General features: G+C 38.1%; 2 protein-coding genes across 2 annotated transcripts in view; both read left to right on the top strand.

Annotated features, from left to right (window-relative positions):
• LOC139936748 (uncharacterized) overlaps positions 1-19,271 on the top strand; it is a 30,570-nt gene extending 11,299 nt beyond the window's left edge. Inside the window, exons 10-26 of the mRNA XM_071931654.1 lie at positions 236-349; positions 926-1,048; positions 1,800-1,925; positions 2,406-2,561; positions 3,570-3,692; positions 5,220-5,345; positions 5,820-5,942; positions 6,637-6,729; positions 7,452-7,562; positions 9,741-9,935; positions 11,301-11,525; positions 11,845-11,978; positions 12,797-12,899; positions 14,141-14,329; positions 14,866-14,946; positions 15,751-15,927; positions 16,807-19,271. Coding sequence (XP_071787755.1) covers positions 236-349; positions 926-1,048; positions 1,800-1,925; positions 2,406-2,561; positions 3,570-3,692; positions 5,220-5,345; positions 5,820-5,942; positions 6,637-6,729; positions 7,452-7,562; positions 9,741-9,935; positions 11,301-11,525; positions 11,845-11,978; positions 12,797-12,899; positions 14,141-14,329; positions 14,866-14,946; positions 15,751-15,927; positions 16,807-16,904 — 2,297 coding nt within the window. The 3' untranslated portion in view covers positions 16,905-19,271. The remainder of the gene's footprint in view (positions 1-235; positions 350-925; positions 1,049-1,799; positions 1,926-2,405; positions 2,562-3,569; positions 3,693-5,219; positions 5,346-5,819; positions 5,943-6,636; positions 6,730-7,451; positions 7,563-9,740; positions 9,936-11,300; positions 11,526-11,844; positions 11,979-12,796; positions 12,900-14,140; positions 14,330-14,865; positions 14,947-15,750; positions 15,928-16,806) is intronic.
• A 2,237-nt stretch (positions 19,272-21,508) lies between these two features.
• Positions 21,509-27,978, top strand: part of LOC139936745 (sushi, von Willebrand factor type A, EGF and pentraxin domain-containing protein 1-like) — a 44,559-nt gene continuing 38,089 nt past the window's right edge. Inside the window, exons 1-5 of the mRNA XM_071931652.1 lie at positions 21,509-22,206; positions 25,272-25,495; positions 25,933-26,115; positions 26,761-26,919; positions 27,341-27,532. Coding sequence (XP_071787753.1) covers positions 21,680-22,206; positions 25,272-25,495; positions 25,933-26,115; positions 26,761-26,919; positions 27,341-27,532 — 1,285 coding nt within the window. The 5' untranslated portion in view covers positions 21,509-21,679. The remainder of the gene's footprint in view (positions 22,207-25,271; positions 25,496-25,932; positions 26,116-26,760; positions 26,920-27,340; positions 27,533-27,978) is intronic.

The raw sequence follows: 27,978 nt of genomic DNA, 5'->3' as shown, positions 1-27,978 counted from the left end.
CAACCACCCCAACGTGTTACTGTGTTACCTTTCTTTATCAAATTTTCACCATGCAAAGTTTCAAATCCTACTTATATGTTCATTCACAATACTGGTGTGTATTGATTTATATGGTGTTGGGGCTGGGGATTTGGATAGGGAGGTGTTTGCTATATCATATATTTTTATTATATAAGTGTCATTTACTTACAGATTTCTTCAAATTGTCATTTTATTTTTGATTATTTGATAACAGAACGTCCATGTTCCTGTGGTACTGGATCAACTGGCTGTTCTCAGCCCAACGGGAGGAGGATCTGTACATGCGCTGAAGGATATAAACCTAGTCAAACAGGAGACAGATGTGTAGGTGTGTACTTATAAGAATTGGTTTTTTATATCAAATGTATCATGCGAGTTGTTAGTGTTTCTTAAAAAACTGAATGACTCGTTGTGTGTAACAGAGGCAATACAAGAAATTTTTACATCAATTCATAATTCAATTACAGGGAATTCAATGGGAAGTTTCTCGCCTGATTTGAGTAAACTTGACTTCGTACTGTGATATTACTTAAAGACTATATAAATGGTTTGATTTGCTTCAAATATTCATCCCAAACAACCATTTGCCACTGATTGTCCAATACATTGAGTTAGATTGTTATTTTTTGTTGATTTTGTTTTGTATTTTGTCAGGCATTTCAAAACAAGCCTTTCTGGCTTCTGTAAATGCCACCATAATGGTTTGTTCTGTATTCATTACAATATATTTGTTTTCATTTAATGTTCAATAATTATTTTCTTGATCTGTTCTTGACTGTCTTTGACTTCAATAGTTGTACAAAACTTGTTTATTGTTCTACTTTTTTGACCAACATGGAAATAAATATTGATTGAATTGAATTTATTTTAACTGAATTGAATTGACTTTGTTTTCTATTGACAGATCGTAATGAATGTCAGGATTCAACACCTTGTGAGGGATCGTGCGTTAACACTGAAGGTTCCTATCAATGTAGCTGTCCACAGTCTGGGTACCAACTCGCACAAGATGGATACAGGTGTGAAGGTTGGTATTTAACACAACAGTGAATTCATTTCACTTGACCCCCATACTTAATTGATGCCTGTGATTGTTTTTGTTTACAGAACTCGAGTAAATACTGAGTTTACAGTGTAACAGGCATCGGTGGGTAAAAAAACCAAAAAGACTATGACCCCCATACTGTTGTAATAATGACAAATGCAACATGATTGACATGAATGGAGGTCTATGCGATCGGGTTTTCGAGTGTTGAGTTATAGAGCATGCCCAGTTTTCGTTCCCTTGAAGGGGCGGTGTCGTCATGATTAGAGCAGGGCCTGTGGCATAAAGTTACCATTTCTCACACAGTTCCAACATGTGGGACCGTGTACAGCCACAGGCCTATCTTTGGTCATGACGACTCAGTCTTTTATTGTGTTATAATGCCCGACATCCAGCCTGATTATTTAAACAACATTATGATTACTTGTTATGATATACACTTGTGTTTTATCTGGATTCACATGTTTAACTTTTTATTATTTTTTGTGGTGGATTGTTTTGTTGTGTTACGCCATTAAGCCATTTGTGTTGTGTGCCATTGTCACTTATAAATATAAATTCATCATTGGTTGAAAGAAAATAAACACATGAACCAATTTCGGCGACTATGTTGCCATGAAGGTGTAAAGGGTGATGTACAGTTTAGTTTTGCCCTTCAAAGTTTATTTTTAATCTTCAGAAAACGAGATGCAACGAGTCAAACTAATCTTTTAAAATGTTTGTCTCCATTTAGATGTCAACGAATGCCAGGAGGACAAGTTAAATCAATGTAAAGGCGTGTGCCTGAATACACCTGGTAGCTACCAATGTGAGTGCCCAGCAGGACACCTCCTAATGCCTGATGGGATATCATGTGTGGGTAAGTGCGCCCTCCTGAGACCATCCTTGTCCAATCAATGGTCCTTGCATTAACCTGTGAAATCGTGTTACTGAGTACAAAGAACTGTCTTCTTATTGAAGACGTCACAGTATACTGATCGAAATGTCAACATGTTTAATTCAAGTCAAGCTCGGTCGAATAGTGTATGAGTCTTGTTTATGTGGTTTGCCCCTTTAGATGAAAAGATATGCCGGATAAGGCAGATGTATAGAAATTACAAATTATGTTCAATATTTGTTTTCTCTTTTCTAATGTTAAAGCAAAAAATCCAAACAAATTAACAATAATTTTCAAAGTCTAAAGACTTTCTGTAATCTGCTTTTCTTCAGTTCGCGTACATTTATAACCTGCAATGCTGGGATATTAAACAAGTCAACAAAATGTTAGCATTGGAACTTTGGAGTTGAACTTGAAGACTTGTTTTAAAAGAAATCTGTAACTATTTTTTGTGGTTCGCAGGATGCCGGACCAATTCCTACTATAGCAGCACGTCGAACGAGTGTTTTGAATGCCCGCAATATTCCCGCACAAACGGCAACGCCAAGGCAACCATTGAGGACTGTCACTGCATGCCTGGATACAATGAGCACCCTGGCGAAGAAATACTGTGCAAAGGTAAGAAAAAAAAGGGAAAAAACTAGATATGCTTTCAAATCCATCCAGGCCTTATAAAATATATCAGGACTTTCTTGGTGACAACTTTTTTTAAAGGGAATACTTAAAGGAACATAACAAATTGTTTTTGCTGGCAGGGATAAGCACTATGTAATCCACATAACTGACAAACCTGTAGAAGATCGAGGTCGATCAACCATCTGGGGCAAAAATTAATAAAAACGCTCACTGAGCGATAAATTTTTAATTCTTTGTCATCAAATATGACATTAATATAAACCACAAGGGAAACTGACTGGGTAAATTTTGAAATGATTTTGGGGGTTGAACAAAGAATTGACTAGAGTGGGATTCGAACCAACGACCTCCGGATTAACGTGCAAGCGCTCTACCAACTGATATCTGAAACAAAAAGTCGCATCCCCTTAAGGTGATCCCCTGCGGCTGTCGCTTCCCAGGTTGTATCGTAATTTGGGTGTGATCCCTGGCTACACGGCAGTTAACGGTTGTATGGCTTCTGACTGGCACCCCCGAACAAAGATATTGACAAAATAGGGACACTGCCAATATAGGGCTAGATAGCTCAGTTGGTAGAGCGCCGGCACGTTAATCCGGAGGTCGTTGGTTCGAATCCCACTCTAGTCAATTCTTTGTTCAACCCCCAAAATCATTTCAAATATGACATTATGACAGAAATATTTCAAGTGAGGTTTTCTACTATCCTCATCGTTAGACCGTTTTAGTTTGATGTGAATCTGTGAATTTTTGTCTAACCAACTTTGAGTGTTCCTTTAATAATCTCACTGCAACGTCAGGTTTTTGTGGGTAATGTTCCCTCCACTGTTGTCTGACCCAGAATCCAAATCTGGATGTTCAAAATTCCAAGATTTTAAATCAAACCTAAAGGCTTTCGCATAGTTTGTTCGGTTTACATTTGTACCAAAACTGTAGCTGTTTTGTTTGAGGCCATGATACCATGTACATGTACCGTTGTTGCTGTCTTTTTAGATATTGATGAATGTAATGTCAACAATGGAGGCTGCGAACACGACTGCATTAACACGCCAGGAGACTTCTATTGCGCATGCCCTGAAGGATTCAAACTGATCGACAATGGGGAGGATTGTGTTGGTAAGCCAAACCTACTTTTTTTCCCTTCAAGAAATATGCACGCAATTTTGTATACGTATAATCCAACAGTACATACAAATCTTGATTTGAAGGCTATATACATAAACAGTGTCAAGACACAATTTCTTTTAGTAATTTGAACAATGGACCCGAGATATGGCGGGATTTTGTGCACGTCAAGGCAAACTGAGTGAAAATCCAACTCTGATAAAGGAACACGTTGCCTTGGATCGGTCGAGTTGGTCTTTGAAAAGCATTTGAAACTGTTTATTATAAAATGCATATATGGGTAGAAAGATATTTTAAAAGTAGAATACAATGATCCACACAAATTTGCCTTGAAATTGCGTGGTTTTCCTTTTACCTTTTATGGGAGTCAAATTTTTGACTCTGAAAAATGGCCGACCGTGTTAGTTCGCAAAGTAAATGAAAACCACGCAATTTCGAGGCAAATTTGTGTGTTTAAAATATCTTTCTTACCATTTGCATTTTATAACAAACGGTTTCAAACGCTTTGCAAAGACCAACTAGACCGATCCAAGGCAACGTGTTCCTTTAATGTAAAAGAGTGAAACACCGGTCGTTTTGCCGCCATACCACTCTTGCAAAGAGCAATATGGCGGCCAACTCTTTTTAGAGTGGAAGACAGGTACTTTCAACTTGATTAAGAGTGTTGTTTGTTCCAATTTCACTCAACAGAGTGGCATAGATTTACTTCCACTCTCAAAAGAGCCAAAGTGACACCTAAGAGGGTGATTTTTTTAAATATTTTACACTAAGAGAGAAGGTTTCCAAAATATAGCCCTAAATTCATCAACTTGTGGTTTGGGTATCAATAAATTTGGGGACGATGATAACAAGGTGAGCCTTTTTATAAAACAACAAGTTAAACATAGCTTTCGGAGTAATATAAGCAGGCCATTTTGGGTTTTGTTGAATTGAAGTTGTAGCGTGGTACAGTCTTGACTTTGTTGGGAAGAGAGTTTCATAGTTTAGGTGAAGCATATTGGAAGGAACGTTGACCGTATATAAACGTAACTTAAAGGCAGTGGACACTATTGGTAATTAATCAAAATAATTATTACCATAAAACTTTACTTGGTAATGAGTAATGGGAGAGGTTGAGAGTATAAAACATTTTGAGAAACGGCTCCCTCTGAAGTGACGTAGTAATTTTCCACGAATGTGATTTCGAGACCTCAAGTTTAGAATTTGAGGTCTCGAAATCATGCATCTGAAAGCACACATTTTTTGTGTGACAAGGGTGTTTTTTCTTTGAAAATTTGAATGACCAATTGAGCTCAAATTTTCCAAGGTTTGTTATTTTATGCATATATTGAGATACACCAAGTGAGAAGTTGACAATTACCAATAGTGTCCACTGTCTTTAAGAGCATTTAAATGTCCTTCCTCCGTGTAAATTAAAATGACGGGCTTTGACAGGCTTTGAATGACATAACAATGGGCATCGGCAATATCAGTTTTGCAGACAGTTCATTTTCAATTTTGTAAAACTATAATTCCTAGATCGTGATGAATGCGCTCAAAGTAAAGGCGGCTGTCAACACAACTGTGTCAACTCTGAAGGAAGTTTCCAATGTACATGCAATGAAGGATACATGGTGGACCCAGAAGATTCCTACCTGTGCGCAGGTCAGTGTGAATATTCATTTTAAATAAGTATGAACATTCATTTTGGAGAGAAAAAAAAGTACATGTTTATATGCCTATGAGTATTCATTTTGAAAAAGAAGTACATCTTTATAGGCATATCTTTGCAATAAAACCACAAGTGAAACCGACTGAGTAGTTATATGAATTAATTTTATTGAATGGAGCTGGATTCGGGGTCACGTGGGCCTGACCCCTTTCTGGGTCGGTATGACCCGGAATCTGTGTCAAAATGACCCAGAAATGGTCATTCAGTGGTCAGGGGTCGATATCACAAAGAACTTTGGACTTGGAGATAATGATTAAAAACTTAAGGCTATAGTCCTTAATTGCGGCGCTCTAACAATATATTAATTTTGTATACTTATAATGCTCTTTTGATTTTCATAGTATTGAATTTTTTCCCCAAAAAAGTATGAAATAAAACATCATTATTGTATTGAATATTGAATGAAGATGTGGATGAGTGCAGCCAGGGGACCCATGGCTGTGAACAAGATTGCGTGAACTACCCCGGCAGTTACCATTGTGCCTGTAATAACAGCTCAATACTCGCAGAGGACGGCAAAACGTGTAATCGTAAGTCAAAACTTCGTAAATCAAATAAAAAATTGAAAATAATTGTTAGCATAAAATTGTACTCAATGGAGAGCTGTCGATAGTAAAAAAAAATGTGAGAAACGGCTCCCTCTGAAGTAGCATTTTTTTTGAGACAGGGGTAATTTCTCATTCAATTAATAATAAAAAGACTTCAGCTGAAGCCTTTTATATTATGCAAATGAAGCACACAAAAGTAATGAAGCATCTCTTGCAACTTGAGTTCAAATTTTCACAGGTTTGTTATTTTATGCATATATGTTTGGATACACCAAAGGAGAGCACTGGTCTTTGACAATTACCAAAGGTGTCCAGGGCCTTGTAAAATGTGAACAGTCGTCTGTTTTTGGATTTGTCCGCTCACTGTAGCAGATAATTCTACAGGGTGCAAAGAGTTTGCTTCTCAAATCATAAAGGATCTCGGCCCAATGACATAAAGCCTTGAAGCACAAAAAAAGTAATGCTTAACATAGACAGGTAACCAACCACAATTACATAAAGTTTACATTGATGTGACTGGTGCCCCACTAAATGTTTGTTTAGCAAAGACATCCAAGCTTTGCTGCTAAACAGCTTCATGAAATTGGGCCCAGCAAGCTAAACCTCTGTTATGCAGCATATAACAACTGTGATTTCCATTTCATATCAATAAATTATCTTCTTCTTTTTTTTCCAGCCATCACATGTAACCCGTTGCTCTTGCCTGACAAAATGAGAGTGTCTCCAGTCAAATTGTGCCAAGGAAATCATGCGACTAAGAAAATTATAGGTAACATTATTCACTGTAAAACTAACTCTAAAAAGAAAACAAATCGAATTGTTGAAATTGTGTAGAACTAATTAGACTCTTGTAGAATGTCTTGTTCGTTCGAGAGTTTTGCAGTGGGAGTGCAGTATGGGAAGTTCTTCCTGAGTAAAACTTGGACAATCACCATCCTTTAGAGTAGGATGTAGCCCTCCCCATGTAAATATTCATTTACAATTTGTTTGCATTTCTTGTCCATGTTGTTCCTGCATATGTACACGTACCCCGATGTCTGATCCATCTTCTTCTCTGTCTACCTCTTTTCTTTTTTTCCTGTCCTTGGTTGTCAATAAGGTATTCTTGTTGTCCATCTAATTGCCATTTGAAGAACTTTGACAATACCTACAAAGTACCAGCGACACTTTAAGACGCAGTACCCACCACTGACTTATTTTATGTAAAACCATGAGATGCATGCACACAAGCCAGGAGTGGAATATGCCAATTTATTAAGAACTCAATGTAAAGTATGTAATCAAGCACAGTCGATAATTATTTACAATTGTCAATTCAAGAATTTTGAGCATGCCTGCAAGCAACGCTTTAAGACGGTATATTCACTGTCCTTATATCGAGTAAAACCATGATATATAAAGCACAAGCTCGGAGTGGAATTTGCCAATTTTTAGAACTCAATGTATGTAATCAAGCTCAGTCACTAATACTTTCTGTTTTCCATTTTGCAGTTGGTACAACATGTACCGTGGAGTGCAAGAGAGGATATGAGTTGAGAGGGCCTGCAAATCGTACATGTCTTAACACTCGACAGTGGTCAGCACAGCCAGCATCTTGCATACGTAGGTTTCTTATTTTCATCCTTTTAAAATTATTTTGGCCCATCCTGTTCTACAACATAATGAGCAGCAACAACAACTGTCAGTAAAAAAAAATCGACAACAAACTATAATAACTACAAAAACAGCAAAAACAACGACAACGAAGATAAAAAGGACAACAAAAACAATAATTATTGAAAAGCGCCAAGAATAAATCATTTAGCGGCAACAATTTATGACAAAAACACAACAACAATTTATAACAAAAACACAACAACAATTTATAACAAAAACACAACAACAATTTATAACAAAAACACAACAACAATTTATAACAAAAACACAACAACAATAACAGCAACATACTTTTTATTATAAGTATAAGACGATCATAGTATACAGTTTGAAACGTTGAGACATGCAACTCGGTTTCTTTTTAAAGCCAAAACCTTTCCCAAAAGCGACTTGCATGTGTCTGTAATTGCAAGTTTACTGGTTACATCCTTGGCCCAATTTCATAGAGCTGCTAAGCACACAAATTTGCTAAGCATTAAATTTCTTCCTTGATAAAAAACATGACTACCAACCAAATTTCCACGTGATTTTCAGGACAGCTAAATACCAGTAACAAGAAATATGCCACAAATGGAAATTTTGTTGATAATCCTATTTTTATCAAGGAAGAAATTTCATGCTAAGCAAATTTTTGTGCTTAGCAGCTCTATGAAATTGGGCCCTGTTGTTCATAACCAAAACTATAACTTTGTATTTACAATGAAGCAAAACCAACAAGTTCCACTATCAGACGACGACTATCAAAAAAAATGTCTCTCATGTTTTATGTTTTACTCTGATGGAAACAGTTTTGATGCCTTATGGGCCAGTTTCAGATTCGGTTTAACTCCCACTCCCTGTACCTGTTGATCTCAATGAGCTGATGAAACAGTTCCCACAAAACTAAAATGAAGGGAAAGTGAAATCAAGGAGGAAGGATTGAGAAAAGCTTTCTCTTCCTACAAGATAAATAAACTTTCTCACGATATCCTTGTAGTATTGCTGATCATAGGTGAAAATGCAGTTTATTTCCTTGTTCCTGTTTTGTTTTTGAACTTTTTTAAGCTCGTTAAAAAAAAAGCGTATTGACAGCTGATCCACCATTTCAAACGATGTCAAAGGGAATACTCTCTTAATGTATACTCTCTTGTCCGAGTGGTGTTAGTTTCACACTTTTGAGAGTGATAGTCAAGTGTCATTCTTTTTTAGTGTGATATTGGAACGAACATAACCTTAAATCAAGTTGAAAGTACCTAGTACTTTACTCTATAAAGAGTTTTCTGTCATATGGCTCTTTGCAAAAGTGGTATGGCAGACAAAATGAGTGGCTTTCACTCTTTTACATTAAGAGAGTAAGAATCAGAGAAAATTGAAAAATAAAACAAAGTCAATTACTTAAAAGAAAAAAAGGAAAGTGATTGGGTAAAGGTTGTATTGTAAAGTTGGAGGTGATAATTTTCAAGAAGATTTTCCTATCCTAAGATTCGTTGTTTAAAACTAAATCATTTCAATACAAGCTTTTACAATATTCTGATAACCATCTTCAAAGCTATATGGTTTGTGGGGTCCATCAACTTCAATGTTGTTGATCATTAGTTTTCTCAAATATTCCACCTGTGGGGTGTGAACAATGACAACACACAGCGTGAGTCAATTTAAAGTTGACCGGCATTTATGATTAAAAAACAAAACAACAAGAAAACCCAAGTGAAGCACATGATTACTATAATTATTCTTTCCTGCTTATCTGAAGAAAAAAAAGAAACAAACTGATCATTTCTAAGATAAGTTATGCCTGTTTTACTGAAAGCACTCATGTTTGTTCATGGAATGTAAATGCGCGACTGAATCTGAACATCTGAGTACCTTTCTTAAAGTAGACATAACTCCTCTAAGGAATGATCAATTTCTATCATTCTTTTTTTTCTAACAAGCAGGAGAGAGTGCTTGTTAAATTGTATGCTTTACTGAACTTTTGAGTGTCATTTGTTTGTTTTGATAAACATCACAAATCCCGGTCAACTTCTTTTTGGCTCACCCTAGTGTGGTAAATTTGTTACTGAATCCTATACACTGCTCTGCAGAAGAGAACGCAATTCCACACCTGAGACCAACTCAGGTTCTAACATTCCTGATTAATTTCAGCCATACGATGCCCCGCCCTCCAGAACCCAAAGAACGGCCTGGTCCACCCTTCCTCGTGTCTCCAAAATGACAGTAGTGCGTTCCAGGGGTCGTGTGTCTTCTCATGCGATGAGGGGTACGCCTTGGTGGGGACGAGCCTGACGAGCTGTGAGCAAAGCGGGACGTGGTCACTGGAGACACCCACCTGCAAGCAGGGTAAGGTCCACTGTCAAATAGCATTCACTAATCCATATGATTAACTGTATTATTATTATTTTTTTCTAGACTCTGTTGCGCTGTGTTACCATCTTTTAACGTGATTATAATACGTATTGTTGTGGATATTTCTTCCGATTGGTTCTGTTTTACCTCTGGGTTATCATAAAAAAACGATAGTTCAATGCAACAAGGGTGTTTTTTCCTTTCATTATTCTCTAACAACTTCCATGACCAATTCAGCCCAAATGTTCACAGGTTGGTTATTTGATGCATACATTTTTGGGATACACCGAGTGAGAACACTGGTTTTTGACAATAACCAAAAACATAATATTAGAGAAGTCACTAACATGGAGAGAGTCCTTAAGTCTTTTTCAACTGTTTTTAAAAGCAATTATCAGAAATGCTCACATTTGGGTTTATTTTCTGTGTCATATGCCAATTCGTGCAAACTCAATTTTCTCAAAGACATTTGCAAAAGAATGTAGTTATTTTTATCTGATGACCTCATCAACTTCTGTATCCTTCCAAAGGTTGTATATCTCTGCCAACAGGACATTACCCCTGTCTGTTGCAAACAATAAAATAAACAATGTAAGAGAACAATGCCTTGCAGCAAAGCAACAACAAACATTTTGTATGTGAGGATGTTCCTTATGGCATCTGGTCTATCAGAGGATGTTCCTTATGGCGTCTGGCCTAGATAACAACCATTGTAATCGGTGCAAATAATTTTTTGACTGAGATCCAAGAACGACCAGAATGATTTTCGTTTTACTTGGTAATTCTGTTGTAGGTCATTAAACCTTCACTGTGCCATACAGGTCAATCTTTTACTCCCAGAAGTGGCAAACTTCCAAGGATTCCTAAGCCAGTATGACTGAGATCTAAAACGCCCTGGTTTTAGTTATTTGGTTGTACTAACTCTTTTTTTGGCATTTACCTTCACTGTGCCACGCATTTAGAGGACGAAAAGTGGCCATCTGCTTTTCTGGTATCAGAATAACAGACAAATTTTATGTTGTTGTTTTTTTATATGAATTTTTCTACTTTTCACCTTTTCTGCTACCTAGAATCAGATTGAAAGTTTTGTGAAAATGCATTTTCTACTTTCTCTTTTTCTGTTACCAGAAAAGCTGGTTGTACTTGATCTCCTTACAAGCTGGCAAACGAAAAGTGGCCATTTGCTTTTCTGCTATCAGAATAGTAGAAAAGCAGATTGAATGTTTTGTGAAAATGCAATTGTCTATCTCTGCTTTTCTGCCACCTGAAAAGCAGACTTTACTCTGGCAGCCGAAAAGTGGCCGTCTCCTGTACCCATCCCCATGGTTTTTGTTTTCTCTTTCCTTTACCACTCTGCAGTTTCTGAAATAACTTGCCCACAAGACGTAACAAGGATCCTAGAACCAGGCCAAGCACAAGCAGTCATAGATCTAGTGGAGCCAGTTCACTCCCTGAATAGGATTGAATCTAGCGTACCTACACAGGGACACGCCTTCGATGTAGGGACAACCGAAGTGGTCTACACAGCATTTAGTAATACATCAGACTCGTCAGTAAAGTGCTCGTTCAATGTCATCGTTAAAGGTGTGCATTTTATTACAAAATAATGTTACAATGCAAAGGAATTTACAGAACTAAGCTTTCAAAAAGACTAAAAGTTCAAAAACTATGGCATCATCTTCAGTGACGGCTATTTAAAGCAACTGTCCCCGCCCCCACCCCCACACCCTGAGAAAAAAGGAAGAATTTGTTTTAGATCTGCTTGCAAAGTTCTAAACTTCACTCAACTTATTGAGACAATCCACAAATGATGTTCGATTGGCATAAAAATAATACAGATTTTGGCTGAGAATTGGGTTTTTATAATTCAAACATTGATATTTTTATTATTTCAAAAACTTAGACGAAGAACGGCCAGTGTTCAGATTGTGCCCCAAGTCATTCACCGTCAAGACCGCCGAGCAATACCCAACGGTAACCTGGGATGAACCGGTGATCACCGATAACGTTGGCGTGGTCAGCAACACCACTCGGATTGTAAGTACACTGCTCTTTTGTTTAATGTTTTTGATTAAATTGATTAGATGGGGAGTTGAACCAATGACTTCCGGTTAAACATGTCGGCGCTCTACCAACTGTGATATTTTAGCCTCATGTTGGTAATAATAATCATAATAATAGTGGCTTCTTATATAGCGCTCAGGTCCGTCACGCAGTGACGCTCAAGGCGCTTCCACATGATAACCCCTGGTCACTGGTCCTAAAATAATTCCTTGAACCATCTCAGCTCCCTGGGGAGTAAACAGCTTGTGCTGCCAAATATGTAGCACAATTAAAGCTAATCAATCACAAGAACCAACTCGGCCCCCACGCCAGGTACCCATTTACCCCTGGGTGGAGAGAAGCAATTATAGTTAAGTGTCTTGCTCAGGGACACAAGTGTCACAACCGGGATTCGAACCCACACTTTGCTGAACAGAAGCATCAGAGCTTGAGTTCGGTGCTCTTATCCACTCAGCCACGACACCCCTGGTAAAACAAACCGTTCAGCCCTAAACAATTTAACAAACCAAGTGCAGTTTCCCTTGTGGTTTATTGTTCAAAATGTCTTTAAAATGACACCTTTTAATAGGTATTTAGATGATATTTAAGTATCCAACTTAAACTTATGTGGCAAGAAGCAGATTTCACAATGCATCATAGCTATTTTTTTACTGTGGCATAATCTGCAGTCAAACTTTGGCAGGTAACAGGGCACTTTCAAAGGTGTGTGAAATGTAACTCTCTTGCAACTGTATATCTACTGTGATTTCCTTGTGACATTTTATAATAGTTGTTCATTATACAATATTCAGTCTCCAGATCGGCCCTTCACTTGGGGAACATACACTGTACTGATAGACGCCAGTGATGGATCAGGCAACACTGTTACGTGTCAATTCTCCATATCAATCCAAAGTAAGTCCGCAATGTTTTGCATGAAACAAATAACTATATATACAACAACCATAGGCCTTTATGAAGTTCTGGTGCGCTTTCACCGGAGTGTGGGTTCAAATCCCGGTCGTGACACTTGTGTCCTTGAGCAAGATACTTTACTATAATTGCTTCTCTTCACCCAGGGGAATAAATGGGTACCTGCGAGGGTAGAGGTCGATATTGTGAATGAAAAAGCCTTTGGAGCGATATAAACTGTTGCCCAGATTGTATACTCCCAAGGGAGCTGAGAAACATTAAAAAGGGATGTTTTTGGCCCTATGACCAGGGCACTAATGTAAAGTTATTATTATTATTATTAATGGTTTTTGCAAGCGTAAACTCCTTTTGCATTCTCTCAAATCTCATGAAGGTTTTAAAACCAACAAAAAAACTGTTGACTAATAGTGGGTTTTCATTTAAGTTTATCGATAGGTATTTTGATTGCTGCGATAGAAACAAGCAACAGAAAACTAACTGGGTCCTCGTGTTACTTACAGTGTATTTTCACCTGAGTATCTTCAAGAACTCATTCACACTCACAAACCATCTTGAGCTCTTGGATCTGCCTCTTCATCCCAACTTCAAACATGTCACACGTACCAAGACATACGGTCATCGCTCTTTCGCACACTCATCATCCACCTGTACTCTGGAACTCTCTGCCAAACCACATAAAAACTGCCCAAACTGCTAATCAATTCAAATCACCCCTCAAAACCTATTTATTCAATTAGTTCTCTGTTGTTTTCTGCCGCTTTCTGTGTATATATGCTTATCTTTCATTATGTTAATTTGTAATATTGGGTTGTTTTTCTTGTAAAGTGCTTCGAGGCTTTTTGTGTGAAGCGCTATATAAAAACTGTGTATTATTATTATTATCAAACGAAAATGTTTTTCTTCTAAAAGAATTGTACCGCGTCCCAGGGAATTCTGTCTGCCGGAGAATCTGCCCCCCATGGGAAATTAACATGACCATGAGGAGGAGGATTCGGAACCGAATCACCGGGGCCATAGACTTTTAAACAAGACAGACTTGAGATCCCTTTTTTCTAGATGAATTGATCGCGTTCCTAGATGAATTGATCGCGTCATATACATAATTATTCTTTTGTTTCCTCTGAGCACTTAGAGACTTTCTTTCGGAGGCGTTAGGCGCTATAGAAATGCGGTTGTTATTATCATTGCTATTATCATTATTATTATTGTTTTTGTATTTGCAGCCAAGGAGTGCGGCACACCTGTTGCCCCGGCTAATGGAGCAATCAGCTGCTCTGATTGGATGTTCGGCAAGATCTGTGAGCCCTCTTGTGACAAATCGCATTACTTCTTCGAGGGGCTTCCTTCAAGCGTGTTCCTGTGTGGGTTTGATGGGGTCTGGTCCCCATCTTCTATAGCACCAGACTGTAGTCGTAAGTATACACATAACATCCCTTTTCAAAACCACTGGGACAAATTAATTTCATAGAGCTGCTTTAAGCACTAAAAGTAGCTCAGTACAAAAAAAAATGATGATGACCAGAATAAGGTTACCAGCCAAAACTACTATGTCACAATTTCAGTTTGTGACTGGTATCCTGCTTATTTTTGCTAAGCAGAAACATGTTGAGCACAATGCTCTCCTAAAGCAGCTCTGTGAATTTGGGCCCGGTCTCGTTTGCAGGCTTCCAGAACATCGCACTTGTTCATATGGAAAATTGTGTTTGATTTAGAAGGAAAAAAAAGTGTCTAAAAAGAAGGAAAATTCCTTCTCAAAGATCTATTTTAGTGTTGATGATAGGACGAACTTCTTCAATCTTAAAGACACGTATAAAAAAATTGTTTGTATTTTGAAACAACTAATAAAATAGTTTTTTATTATCAACCAAAGGTTAATTTTCAGATTTAAAATATTTCGAGAGCTACTTGAGCTTAAATGTCAGGATATTTACTTTTATTTCATTCGCAGCTTATGAGGAAAACCCAGAGTTGCCATGCCCAATCGGGACAGTACAGACATCGTTCCCAGCTATTGAAGGGGAAGTATGCAGTAAGTGTCATAATTTAATAGTGTAGTCAAGTAATTTATAAAAATACCATTAATATAAAGTACAAAATCCCAAAGCTAGCATTGATATAACTTTGTGATGTTCCACAGTGGAGTATTCCTCTAGTTTCTACCCTCATTAAACTACCTTCTTTGAATCATTATAAAGGCCCGGTCACACTGGCCCCTATAACGAAAACGATAATGATAAAAATGCACGCCCTCGATTGGTTGAATGAGCGTGGGTGTATTCTGCATGGAGCCATTCAACCAATCGCGAGCGTGCATTTTTATCGTTATCGGTTTTCGTTCTCGTTATCGGGACCTGTGTGACCGGGCCTTAATACACCGATCCATTAAGCCAGGCCCAATTATCATTGACCAATCACAACCGCGAAATCTGATCACCATTTGAACCGTTTGGTGATCTTTGCACTAATGGTGATCGAATTCGCGGCTGTGATTGGTCAACTGGTAAGGAGGCGGGGCGTAATGGATCGGTCTATTAGCTCTATTCACATTATTTGGTGCCCTGGTCTTTGGGCCAATAACACTCCTATTTCTTTCTCCCTGGGGAGTATACAGCCCTGTTCTGCCGTGGCACTCCAATTATTTTCAAAAACAATATCAACATCTACCATTGCAGATACCCCTATACTAATATCCTTTTCCCCCTTGCACTACCTTTTATATGACAAACACTGAGATGTTCTCATGTTATATGCCCAAATTCCCCCTCACTCCTTTCCAGCCCCATGAGTGTTCCTCCTACAAAATAATGCATAACAACTTTTCTTGTGCCTATAGTTTCTTGCCCACGCGGGATGTTCTACGTGGAAGTCAACTCGACCTTTGTCTGCCTGCCGTGCCCTGTGGGCACCTACCAAGACGAGTTCGGCCAGGAATCGTGTAAACCATGTGAGCCTGGTCAAACTACCGAGGGCAAGTCATCAAAGGCGAGCACTGACTGCCAAGCAAGTGAAGGTAAATTGCAACATTTAAATTCTCACTGTTTTCACTCCTATGACCTATTTGTCAATATTGATAGATATAGATATTTGCTCAGCCAGTGCTTTAAAAGTTTAAAGACAAATGGACACTATTGGTAATTGTCAAAGACCAGTCTTCTCATTTGGTGTATCTCAACATATGAATAAAATAACAAACCTGTGAAAATTTGAGCTAAATTGGTCGTCAAAGTTGTGAGATAACTACGAAAGAAAGAATACCCTTGTCACACGAAGTTGTGTGCTTTCATATGCTTGATTTCCAGACCTCAAATTCTAAACCTGAGGTCTTGAAATCAAATTCGTGAAAAATTACTTCTTTCTCGAAAACTACATCACTTCAGAGGGAGCCGTTTCTCACAATTTTTTATACTATCAACCTCCTCCCATAACTCGTTACCAAGTAAGGTTTTCTGCTAATAATTATTTTGGGTTACTACCAATAGTGTCCACTGCCTTTAAATCCCTAACAGCGGAAATTAGTTTGCACCTAAAGCTCTCTTAAAATAAAACAAAGATCATTAAGAATACATACAATAGCAGAAATAAACTGACATAAAAAAAACTATAGTTCCCATTAAAAACACGAATGAACAAAGATTAAAACCCTTATAACAATGCATTGTTATAAGAACACTAAAACAACACTTATTAATTCATACAAAATACAATGTTTACCTTATATGGTTTTAACTTTGATTCTTGTTTGTTATTATTTATTTTAACAATACATTGGTGTGATGTCAAAGGTTGCACCCCAGTGTTTGCAGTGTGCATAGCCCGGTCAAAGTATACTCTCATTTGATTTGGTATGGACTTTTACTAATGAAATATCACTGCCACATTGTTGTTTCAGTTATGCCAACCACAATGGAGGTACCGGCCACTTCGGTTGAGATGGCACACAATCAAACCACCACACACAGCACTGAAGTAGCTGAAGAGATTAACTAAGCATGCTGTGGTCGTAGGTATTAATCACAACGCAGCACAACTGCAAAATTATCAATGTCCTCATTATATATTTGAAATGATGGATAACCAGTCAGATGTTTGGTAAATTTAAATTGTGTTACACCCACAAGTTTTGTACCCTCGGTATCGCTTGGAGTTTGCCTATGGTGTTTCGGGCAGTGACTGCAATGTACCCCTACACTTTGTAAACCCCATCACAATGTGTTACTAATAATTGTATTGGTCTTATTAGTCCAAATTTTTAAGAACTTGTGTGGACATTAAAAAATGATCAGCGCTTTTTGAGACGTCTTTTAGTAAAAGTGCTATAATACATTAGTTGTTTTTATTATCTTATGATATATAAAATTAATGGTCGACAATTATAGTTTTGTTAGTGTTTCAAACGCTGGTTGTAGAATCCATCACATAGAGAACTTTAGAAAGAAAAGTTTTTAAAACGTCATATTAATGACGGACTTTTTGGTTGGTCTTATTTCGTCCATTAAGCAGATTCAATAAAGTGACTTGAGCGACCCGAAAGAAGGATGTTTTCGATGAAAAACCCTTTTCAGTGAGGAAGTCCAATTTGAAACAAAACAAAAAGTATGTTCGGCAAACGAAAATAAAAAAATATTATGCACTCTCTATTTCCGTGTTTTTAATGTTTATTTGAAAAACCTTTTTACAACACATTGAGTAGTTATAATAATATCTCACACTAGTTTTACTAACTCTTTTTATATCAACTGAATGTGTAAATAGCATGTACAATTAAAGTCATTATCCAAACTATATTGTAGTTTTTGTAATTATAATCGTTTCACCAACGGTTTTGGGTTTTCAAGAACATGCCAGAAAATCAATCCTGGAAATCTCACTACCACTTTTGCTAAGTCATAACATACCCGGTTTATAAATTAATGTATAACGTATTAATTTAGTTATTGCCTGTTCGTTTTATTGCTTGAAAGCAGGGTATACTTTTGGTAATTGTCAAAGACCAGTATCCTCACTTGGTGTATCCCAACATATGCATAAAGTTACCAGTCTATGAAAATAGTGGCTCAATTGGTCATCGAAGTGCAAAGAAGATAATGAAGAAGAAAAACACTCTCCCTTTGTATAGGATCATGTGCTTTCACATACTTGATGAAAGCTTCATGACTGAGTCTTTTCTCAGATTCAAATCATTAGGCTATGTGTGCAAAATAAATTATCTCTTCCTCTAAAATTTCATTACTTCAGAGGGGGTCGTTTCTAGAAATGTGTTTGGTTTTTTTTAGTACCAACAGCTCCACAACTTACTCTCTTTAAATATACAAAGTAAGTTTTCACGGTCATGAATTTTTGGAATAGACCTAATTACCAAAGGTTTACCCTCCATTTAAGTTGAGACTATTTAACAGGTGGAAATATTTTCTCATGACTTTGATGTTTATACAAGTTAATTGTTAACAACCAAACTTCCACTTAGGTTAATACTTTTGATATTAGTGGTATACCAATTCAACCACACCTCAAAGCCATTACAATATAATGAATGTAATGTCCAAAACATGTAGGTACCATTTGTTAAATCAAACGCACTTTCACTAGTACTTTTAAAATAAGTTGTAAACCAATCACTCCACACCTCTAAGCCATTACAATAAGCCTTTTTGAGATATGGCGGACACAATGCTACAACTCTATAAGGTTTGGGTAAATTTGTCTGTATACACCCATACCAAACAGTACACTCCCTACTATCACATCCGCCATACCTCAAAAGGCTTCTGTAATGAATGTAATGTACCAAACACACCTGCATTTTCAAATATTTCTCATGGCGTTTTGATGTTTGTACTATTTTATTAAACATATGAACTTTCACGAGTACTTTTGAAACAGGTATACCAATTCTAACCACACCTTTAAGCCATTACAATGTATTGAATGTGATGTACAAAACATTCACCAGCATTTTCAAACATTTCAGCCACCTGTTTTACATCACTCAGGGTCAAAAGGTATAAACAATCTTGGTGCGAGATCTGGGAAACTCCCACACAATTTCCACAACACTGTTCCACATCCTTGAAAAATGCACACATTTTGGCGCCTGATGGAAAAGTGTGTTACATAAACTGCCAACCCGGTCAAAGTTCAATGTTAAAGTGATTGGGCATTAATTTTTCGGTTGTATCATAGGTAGGCCAATATTCTTTTCCCATGTAAGCAAAAGTTCGGAAGAGTACAATTCTACACATGAGGATGGTTTATATTTCCTCAGGACTCTGGGAAGTACTGAGTATACAATGGTTCACACAAAACGATGTATGGGTTAAAAACCAAAACAATATACTCTATTCCTGGTGCAAATAAGTATAACATACTCGTAGATACCCAGTTTTCAAGTATACAGACTTGGAATTTAAGAGTTGGTGCTCAACTTTTAAAACTTTAAGAAACCTGTTTTATTTGGTTTAATGTATAGACCTTTGTGAAGGTGTGGTCATCTTAATTTTCCCCATTTCAACTCGGTGTCATCAAATTGAGGCTGGAAGGAATAATAGTCTGGTCCCTTTTTTTCATAATGAATATTAACAACCAGTATGGTTTTTCAGGATACAAGAAACATGACCAAGATGGTTGCATCGTGACAAATGTCTTGAATATTGCTGTATGATAATAATGAATGTTACTTCTGAAAAATTCGTTATTGGATTTTAACTTTACCTATATCATATTATGTTTAATTGTTAATTGTGACCTGTGACATAACATGTTTACAAAAGAGCCACAGAGCCTGGACATCCTGCAGGCATGATTTGTACACGGCCCAATGGAAGAAAACATGAAACCTTATATTTTATGGAGATTGCACTGTCTAATTCCTGTCAACTTTTGATATGATGAAAGGGGGCACATCTCAAAACTTGTCCAGCTTTTATACTCTCATAATTCTTGGCTTTATGTGGAAATTATGACACAAAATGTCAACTCTCCCAGAGGACCAGTGAAGTATCTTGCCTGCCAGAATACCCAAAGAATGCACAAGGTCACACTTATTGTAAACAAAGTTCGAGTTGTCTCGTTTGGTAAACTACACCACTCGGAAATTTACCCGGAGGTATAAAAATAATTGTATGTCTATTCCATATTCAATTATATTAAACTTACATTCAAAGTAATACCTATAGTTTGTAATCTCATAAAAAAATAATAAATTGACAATATTGCTCATTTAAACAAACGAAGAAAATTGTTGTTTGTGTTGTTTGTTTCGTTGTTTCTTTGTTTCTTTGGTTCTTTGTTTCTTTGGTTCTTTGTTTCTTTGGTTCTTTGGTTCTTTGTTTCTTAGTTTCTTTTGGTTAGATATATTGTACCTTAAACAAACTTTTGATAAACACACTTGTTGCAGACTCTCATGATAAGCCCTAATAAAGATTGTTTAGAAACAGTAATATTACAGAACCATTGTTTTGCCTAAACTGGCCACGTGGCCATTCTTACTGAATTAAATGGACCTTCCACAGTTATTGCTTTAGACATTATTCGAGTGAGTAACAAGAAGCTATTATATCTCTCATTTCGTTCCACTTTCATTAAAACGGGGACAGGGACAAACATTGCACAGGACGTTACAGGAGGTCACGTGCGACAAAGCCTTGAGATAGCCCTGGCCGTGAAGTTCATAAATCTCTAACCCAGATGAACCTGGGGTGGATTTTACAAAGAGTTAAGACTAGTCTTATCTCGAGTTAGGACAAGTTGTTCGTCCTAATTAAGGACTATAGCCATACGCTTTGTCTATCTCCTAGCCAGAAGCGCACAACAATCTGACGGTAATGTGCCCCTTTAAGTTTTTTAAATGATTGATAGACATAGCTTGTATTTGATGCTTGATAGAAAGTTAAATGAAATAGGCGTATCTTACAACTGGACGACAAAAATACAAGCCCTTTAACTAATGGGTTATCGGCTATTTTCTACAGCTGTAACTTTAAACCAATCAATGTACGTTCCCTTGAACAAAGGTCAACTTTTGTCGCAGAAACAATGTAATAGTTTGTCAAACTCTCAACCAATCACACAAGAGCAAATCGGGCCACAACAATAAGCCAATCATTAGCGTTGCATCTGGAGGGGTTGTACCACGTGGTGCAATGCTCACATAAACAAGACATTCAGGCTACCCTGGGAAAGTCTGTTATTTGGGTTACAACGTGCGAGGGAATTCCCCCAAATAGTTCCGACCACCCACTAGGCTGGCATGTGCAGTCGTCCGGTGCGGATGCAATGAAGGCAGTATCTGCAGGAACTATCAGGAAAATCCTGTTAGAATTTTTTATTCAAAGGATATAGGAAGCTGTAATTCGAACCACAGAGGAAGCTTCGATGAAATCAACATGTGCTGATCATAAACACTTTTAAGTACGGGGCAACGGCCACTGTGTCTGGCAGTTCAATCTCCCCCACCCCCCCCCCCCCCCCGCCCTCCTTTATGGACGTGTGTCCAATGCACCGGGTGAGAACCCTCACGTGATTGGTTGATTTTTGGTGGATCGTGTGACGTCAGACTCGTCCGTGACTTTCTTGCACACTTTACAGCACGCACTGGCAAGCAGCAGACGTGAAATGCAGACGACATCTTGAGAGACGACCAAAACGTTCTTATTTGTGGTATTTGCAGCAGTTTAGCGAAACAGTTGGGGGTTAATTTGTAACAGTCTCTCATTTATTTCCAATTCACTGTGTCCTCTGCTTGCCTTTGTTGTTCGGTCGGCAACATGGCAGTCGGCACACGCAGAATGATTGCTGTGGCTTCGGCACTCCACATGGCCACAACTTTGTTGTGGCTGAGTGGTTTAGTCCAGTCGCAAGTGTACCCGGACTGCCCTCAAACAGCGAACATCGTGGAGACGGACCGAGCCGCAGTCCTGGCCACCAGCACTCGGTTCTTGCGAAACCTTGAAAAATTCCAGAACCAGCAAGCCGAGATAGTGTTCGTACTTGACGCCTCTGGCAGCGTGGGAAGGGGTTACTTCGGCTGCGAGGTTCAGTTCGTCAGGCACTTCTCCAAGCTGTTCAGCGTGTCAGAAGAAAACTCCCGCATTGCCGTTGTCACTTACTCCAGCTGCGATAAAGTCTACACAGATATCGACTACATTACGGATCCAGTGGGGAAGAATAAATGCACATTTTTGGGCAACGACCTGCCCGCATATGTAACTTACAGAGACGGGGGTACGTGCACCGTTGAAGGTCTGCGACGTGCACAAGGAATCCTTGCACAGTCGCGGCATTCAGCAGCAAAGTAAGATTTGATAATTTTCTTCTTTAAAAAAATATTTATAGTAGTCCGCCGAGTACGAATGGAAATCACCCTCTCCCTCACAGCGAAACCATATTTCCCCTATCATGTCCAATGGTACCATACCATTGAGGACAAACTAGATTCTTATTACTCAAAATGGAGGTACATGTACCTCTATTGTGCTTTTAATTAACACGGAGGAAGGACATGATAATGCTCTTAATTAATGGCACAATTCATAAATACCTCAGACAGTTTCGCTATTCCTATTGGTGGAGAGTGTGCACGTGGGCGTGTATAAACCTTTGTTTATGACCAGTAAAAGTGTTGAAACATGGGCGTAACACGCGAGTTTGCACCTGTGCTTATATTATAAGACAGTTTCTTCATTCCTATTGGTCGAGAGCAACAGCCGAGACAGTTGTGCCACACACATCACTCGATATGCGCAACGTGCACAGCATTTCCTTATAATGAGTTGTTTACCTGAGGGCCTTGACTGGGCCTTACGATTTCAAAGCTGGAGGGGTGTTGTGTTGAAAGAAATCATTGAAAAAATTATATTTGTTGCATTGATATTTTACTTGTTTGCCATAAGTGTTGATGTTTTTTGACCGAAAAGGTGTTTATGAATGGGAATCAAGTGTGTTGAATCGGATGGAAAAGTTTCCGTCGGGCGCCACCACTTTTTCATTCGATATTAAATAATATAGTATCTCATTTACCTCAATGAGATCCCTTTTTATAAAAAAGAGTGAAAAAGTGTTGGCGCCATACGAAAAGTTATCCAATCGGTTTTACAACTAGTTGGTTTAAACCCACCGAGGCCTGGTTCTTGATAATTTACATCAACTTCGTCTCGGTAGAATTATCAAGAACCAGGCCTCGTTGGGATTAAACCACTAGTTGAAAACCTCTTCACAACACATTTATTCCCGTAGTTAAAAATGCACTGGGCCACACAGTACTTCAGCTGTCATCCATAAGCTGTAAGATTTAATAAGTGCACTCCTGAAGGGTGCTCTATATACTCATAGCAGTGCACCACAGTGGTCATCAGTGGCCTTGTTTGCTCCAAAGCAAATAATGCCTTTTGCGAACTGCTTCTTTATTACTGCGTAAACACCAGTGATGGATAACTTATACTAGTCATAAAGGTGTAGGTGTTGGCAGTGTAGAAAGATAATGCCTCATGCTTAATGTTGTCCACGGACTTGAGTGCCATGCCATGCTATTCAAACCATACCCGGCATAGAACAAGGAAGTTTAACCCATGGCCAGTGTATGCTTAAATTTAGGTCTCATAATAACTCATGTCAGCAGTAACAAAACAAAATAATGATAAGTTTACAGTCATTGTTGTAGTTGTAGTTGTAGTTGGGTACAAATTTAAAGACACTGGACACTATTGGTGGTCAAAGACCAGTCTTCTCACTTTGTGTATCTCAACGTATGCACCAAATAACAAACCTTTGAAAATTTCAGCTCAATTCGTTGTCGAAGTTGCAAGAGAAAAACGGAAGAGAAAACGCCCTTATTGCAGATGCTTGATTTTGAGACCTCAAAATCTAATTCTGAGGTCTCGAAATCAATTGAAATATTTTAGTGAGAAACTACTTCTTTCTTAAAAACTATGTTACTTCAATCAGAGTGAGGCATTTCTCACAATGTAAGTTTCATACAATTATTTTGAGTGATTACTGACAGTGTATAATGCCTTTACAGTTAGGGAGTAGAACTCTAATATGAGTACTTGACCCTCTGGGCCTGATCTATGCCCTTCTATTCCATGTTTTTTTTTTGTAAGAATGCTATCAAGGCAAAGTATACCTGTGTTTTCTTTTTAAAACCGTTTGGTTGTGTTAACTCTTAAATAAATGTATGTCCTATTACAACCATAACAAAATAAACCTGTGAACATTTCATTTCAAAAGGTGGCCACGTTTTTGAGATATCACTATAAATCCTGAGCGAATTTGTCCTCTCAGAAATAATAATAATTATTAAAGTCATACACAGTCAATGATTCGGCCCACCCCCCTTGCCATACTTGTTAGTATGAATGTGAATAAAAAAAACAAAGACCACACTAACACTAGCAGAATGCAAAAGGGAAGACACCGGTGGAAAAAAGGTCTCTTGTCAAGACTTGTACTCACAAAAATTAAAATCTGAGTGGTCCGAGATTTAAGCATACATGTACCACTGCAGACTATTGGCCATGGTTTGTGGTAGAGATTTTGTGATACAAGGTGATGGCATAGTTCGCATTTTCAAGAAAGAGAACACAAATCCTGAGTGGTTGTTTTAATATATTTTTTGTAATTTACTTAATTTATTTAATCCACAGCGTAAGCGCCAAAAACGGATGGATAAAAATAATTCATTAATTTACAATATAATAATTTAAAAGAACGTTAAGAGAACTTTGGATAGCGTTTGGTGTCAGGGTTTCAGTGTGACTGATAATGGTAGTCACAAAAGAAACTCTGAAAAGTTCAAAAATTGATACAGCACACAGACACACTTAAGTTTTGTAATACAGACATTATGAAGTCTTGAATGTAAAATGCTGTTTAAAAGCTATTCCGCAGAAAAAGGCACTGACAAATTGTATTCATCAAAATAACATTGGCGAGGCTGAGCTTTGTTTTTAAAAGAGCACCAAATTTAAACTCTGATCAGCAGAGTGTGTGGGTCCTTTAAAGCAAGACACTTGCTTTGTCCTTCGGATGGGATGTAAAGCCATTGGTCCCATGTGTTGTGTTATGTACACAACAGAACCCAGTAAAGAGAAGAGGTGCACCGATGTTCCTGTGTTGATTGTCAGCATAATGCACCACGGCAGCTTCTAAACCATTAAATGGTGCTATTAAAATGGAGTAGATCTTACAATTCAAACGTACATAGTCCCACATACCATGCAGGAAAATCCTGTATATAAGCGCATTGAGCCTCACTGAGTGAACGTTACGTGTCTATAAAAGAAGCCATTGTTTTAATTGTTGTTATTATAATAAAGCAGCAAAAATGGTTAATTACCTTTTAGACTTTTTCTTCCCTAGGATTGTTTTCCTCTTGACTGACGGACAGTCGAATGACGGTGGCACTCCACTCAATGTTGCCACAGCTATGAAAAACAGCAATATCGATATGTTCACTGTCGGTCTAGGCACTGGCATCAGTGTAGCGGAGTTAGATGCAATCGCCTCCACTCCAACAGATGACTACAGGTACCTCCTTGATCAACTGACTGACGTCGAGAGCCTCGCTAATAAATTGAAAGGAGGTAAGTGCCATGGAGAGAAACACCCGTTTCTGACAGGTGCGCCAGAGTCGAGCCAAACCAAATAGATTAGGAGCGACTCATAGCTAGGTCGACCCAATAACTTTTGGTTTCATACGGGCGAAGCTAATATAACATTTACGTTGGCTCGACTCATGACAAGATTGTTGTCTGAAACCAATCGCTCCAGAAAAACTCATTTTCTAGTCTGACTTAAGCATGCACTCACAGTGATCCAGTACAGACAGCGGAAAAACGTGCTCATTTTAACAGAAACATTGTGGGAATTCTGGTCCAAACTGGTTTTAAGTAAGTGCTTAATTGTCAACACTTCAACTATTTAACCGTCATTGCAGAAAAACAAATCCTGATGTGACAGAACAATTTTCATCAAATTTGTTCAATTTACCACTAACATTTGTATGATTTCCAATTTGCAGATGAAAGGGACATGAAGTCGTGGGATCGCAATGTAAGCCCCCACCTATGTGACACGGTGTGCTCCCAGGGGCAAAGTTGCTGTGATGCACAGGCTACCTGCTCGTGTGCAACACAGACCGGAAGCTATGGATGTGCCTGTCAACAGGGATACAAAGGAGATGGTAAAGTTGGAGAATGCGACGGTAAGTTACAACCAAACCTAGGCCTAGGATATTCAGTATTGGAATCAAGAACCAAGACAGAGACTTACACCTCATCACCTCAAAGTCCAAGACAGAAACTGAAACCTCATTTTCAGAGACTATGACCTTGACAGACAATGACACCTTGTCTTCCGAGATCAAGACCACAAACTCCGAGACAGAGACTGACTCCTCATCTTCCAAGACCAAGACCTCAAAGTCCAAGACAGAAACTGACACCTTATCTTTCAAAACCAAGACCTCAAAGTTCGAGACAAAAACTGACACCTTATCTTCTGAAACCAAAACCTCAAAGTCTGAGACAGAGACTGACACCTCGTCTTCCAAAACAAAAACCAGACCAAGACCTTCAATTCAAAGACAAAAACTGACACCTCATCTTCCCCCCAAAACCCTGATATTGCAACAACTAGTTTAAAAAATCCAACAGGAAAAATTAGTAACAAAATTAAACATTTAAGATTTACTCTTATTAATGTTCTAATAGCTGAGGGAACAAATCAATAAATGTAGAGTTTATGTGTCGATTGTATCACATCACGGTTCCGTCTGCTTTGGTTCACAGGTTGACTGAAATAGATTAGTCTATAATTACCATATATATGTATTTTCCCTAAATACCAGCTTGCCCAAGAGGTACTTACAAAGAAGTTTATGGCAACCAAGATTGTACCTCGTGTCCGGATTTATCCACCACGCCAGGAGAGGGCAGTGTTTCACTGGATGCCTGCGAGTGCCTGCCTGGTCATGAAGGCACCCCTAAGACGAACAGCTCTTGCACACGTAAGAACATACTTTTCAAATCTTGATATCATAAAGCTGAGCAGATAGTATTGCTAAACAAATAGATCTGCTAACTAAACTAGCAGGGCACCAGTTACGAGCGGTGTGCAGTGCAGTTTATTTTTGGTTGATAACCCATTGCTGAGCAATTTTTGTCTGTACTTAGTAACTGTTTGTGCTTTTAAAGAGTGTAATTTTAAACAATAAAATCTTTCAGCTGAAGCCTTTTATTATGGGTGTTTTTTCTTTCATTATTTTCTTGCAAATTCGATGACCAACTGAGTCCAAATATTCACAGGTTTGTTGTTTAATGCACATGTTGGGATACATCAAGTGAGATTACTTGTCTTTGACAATTACCAATAGTGTCCAGTGCCATTAAGTTAAACAAAACGTGAATACATTCTGACCTTTGACACAGCTATAAAATGTGACCAACTGACCTTCGGCGAGGCGTCTGGTGTCCAGGTCGTCCCGCCCAACTGCGGCAATCACTTTGGTGTGGAGTGTGGACTGCAGTGTAAACAGAACTATCGAGCTCAACATGGTACGTCAGCAGATGTCCGGTGTCTGGCCACAGGACAGTGGTCTGCGGAACCTCTCAGATGCACACGTGAGTATATACAATGGAACCCTATGGAAGTAAAATTGTGCTGAGAAAAATTATTCTTCTTCTTATTATTATTATTGTTATTGGTTTATTAAAAATTCAAACATTGCAGCACGTGGGTTGAATTTAGTTTAAAAGATATACACAGGCATGCAACTCTTCCGCGTGGCCGCAGAATTCCGCATTTTTTTTATTTTAATTTTTATTTATTTTTTCGGATTTTTTTTTTTAGCATAAAATATGCCTGGCATTAACAGTGTACAACTACAATCATGTAGTAAAATAAGCCTAGTACATGCTAAATATGCACCTAAGAGCATAATAAACCTCAACACTTTCTAGGGTACCATTGCACAGTGGTTTAAGACCCAGACATCAGGTCCGATTTTTTTTTCTGAGATAACTACATATCTTTGGTGACTTGAACAAGAAGAACTAATTTGTTGATG

The sequence above is a fragment of the Asterias amurensis genome, chromosome 4 (assembly GCF_032118995.1).
Source record: "Asterias amurensis chromosome 4, ASM3211899v1".
In the NCBI taxonomy this organism is placed as follows: domain Eukaryota; kingdom Metazoa; phylum Echinodermata; class Asteroidea; order Forcipulatida; family Asteriidae; genus Asterias; species Asterias amurensis.
The sequence above is the reverse complement of the archived record's forward strand: the minus strand, read 5'-3'. Positions and strand labels throughout refer to the sequence as shown.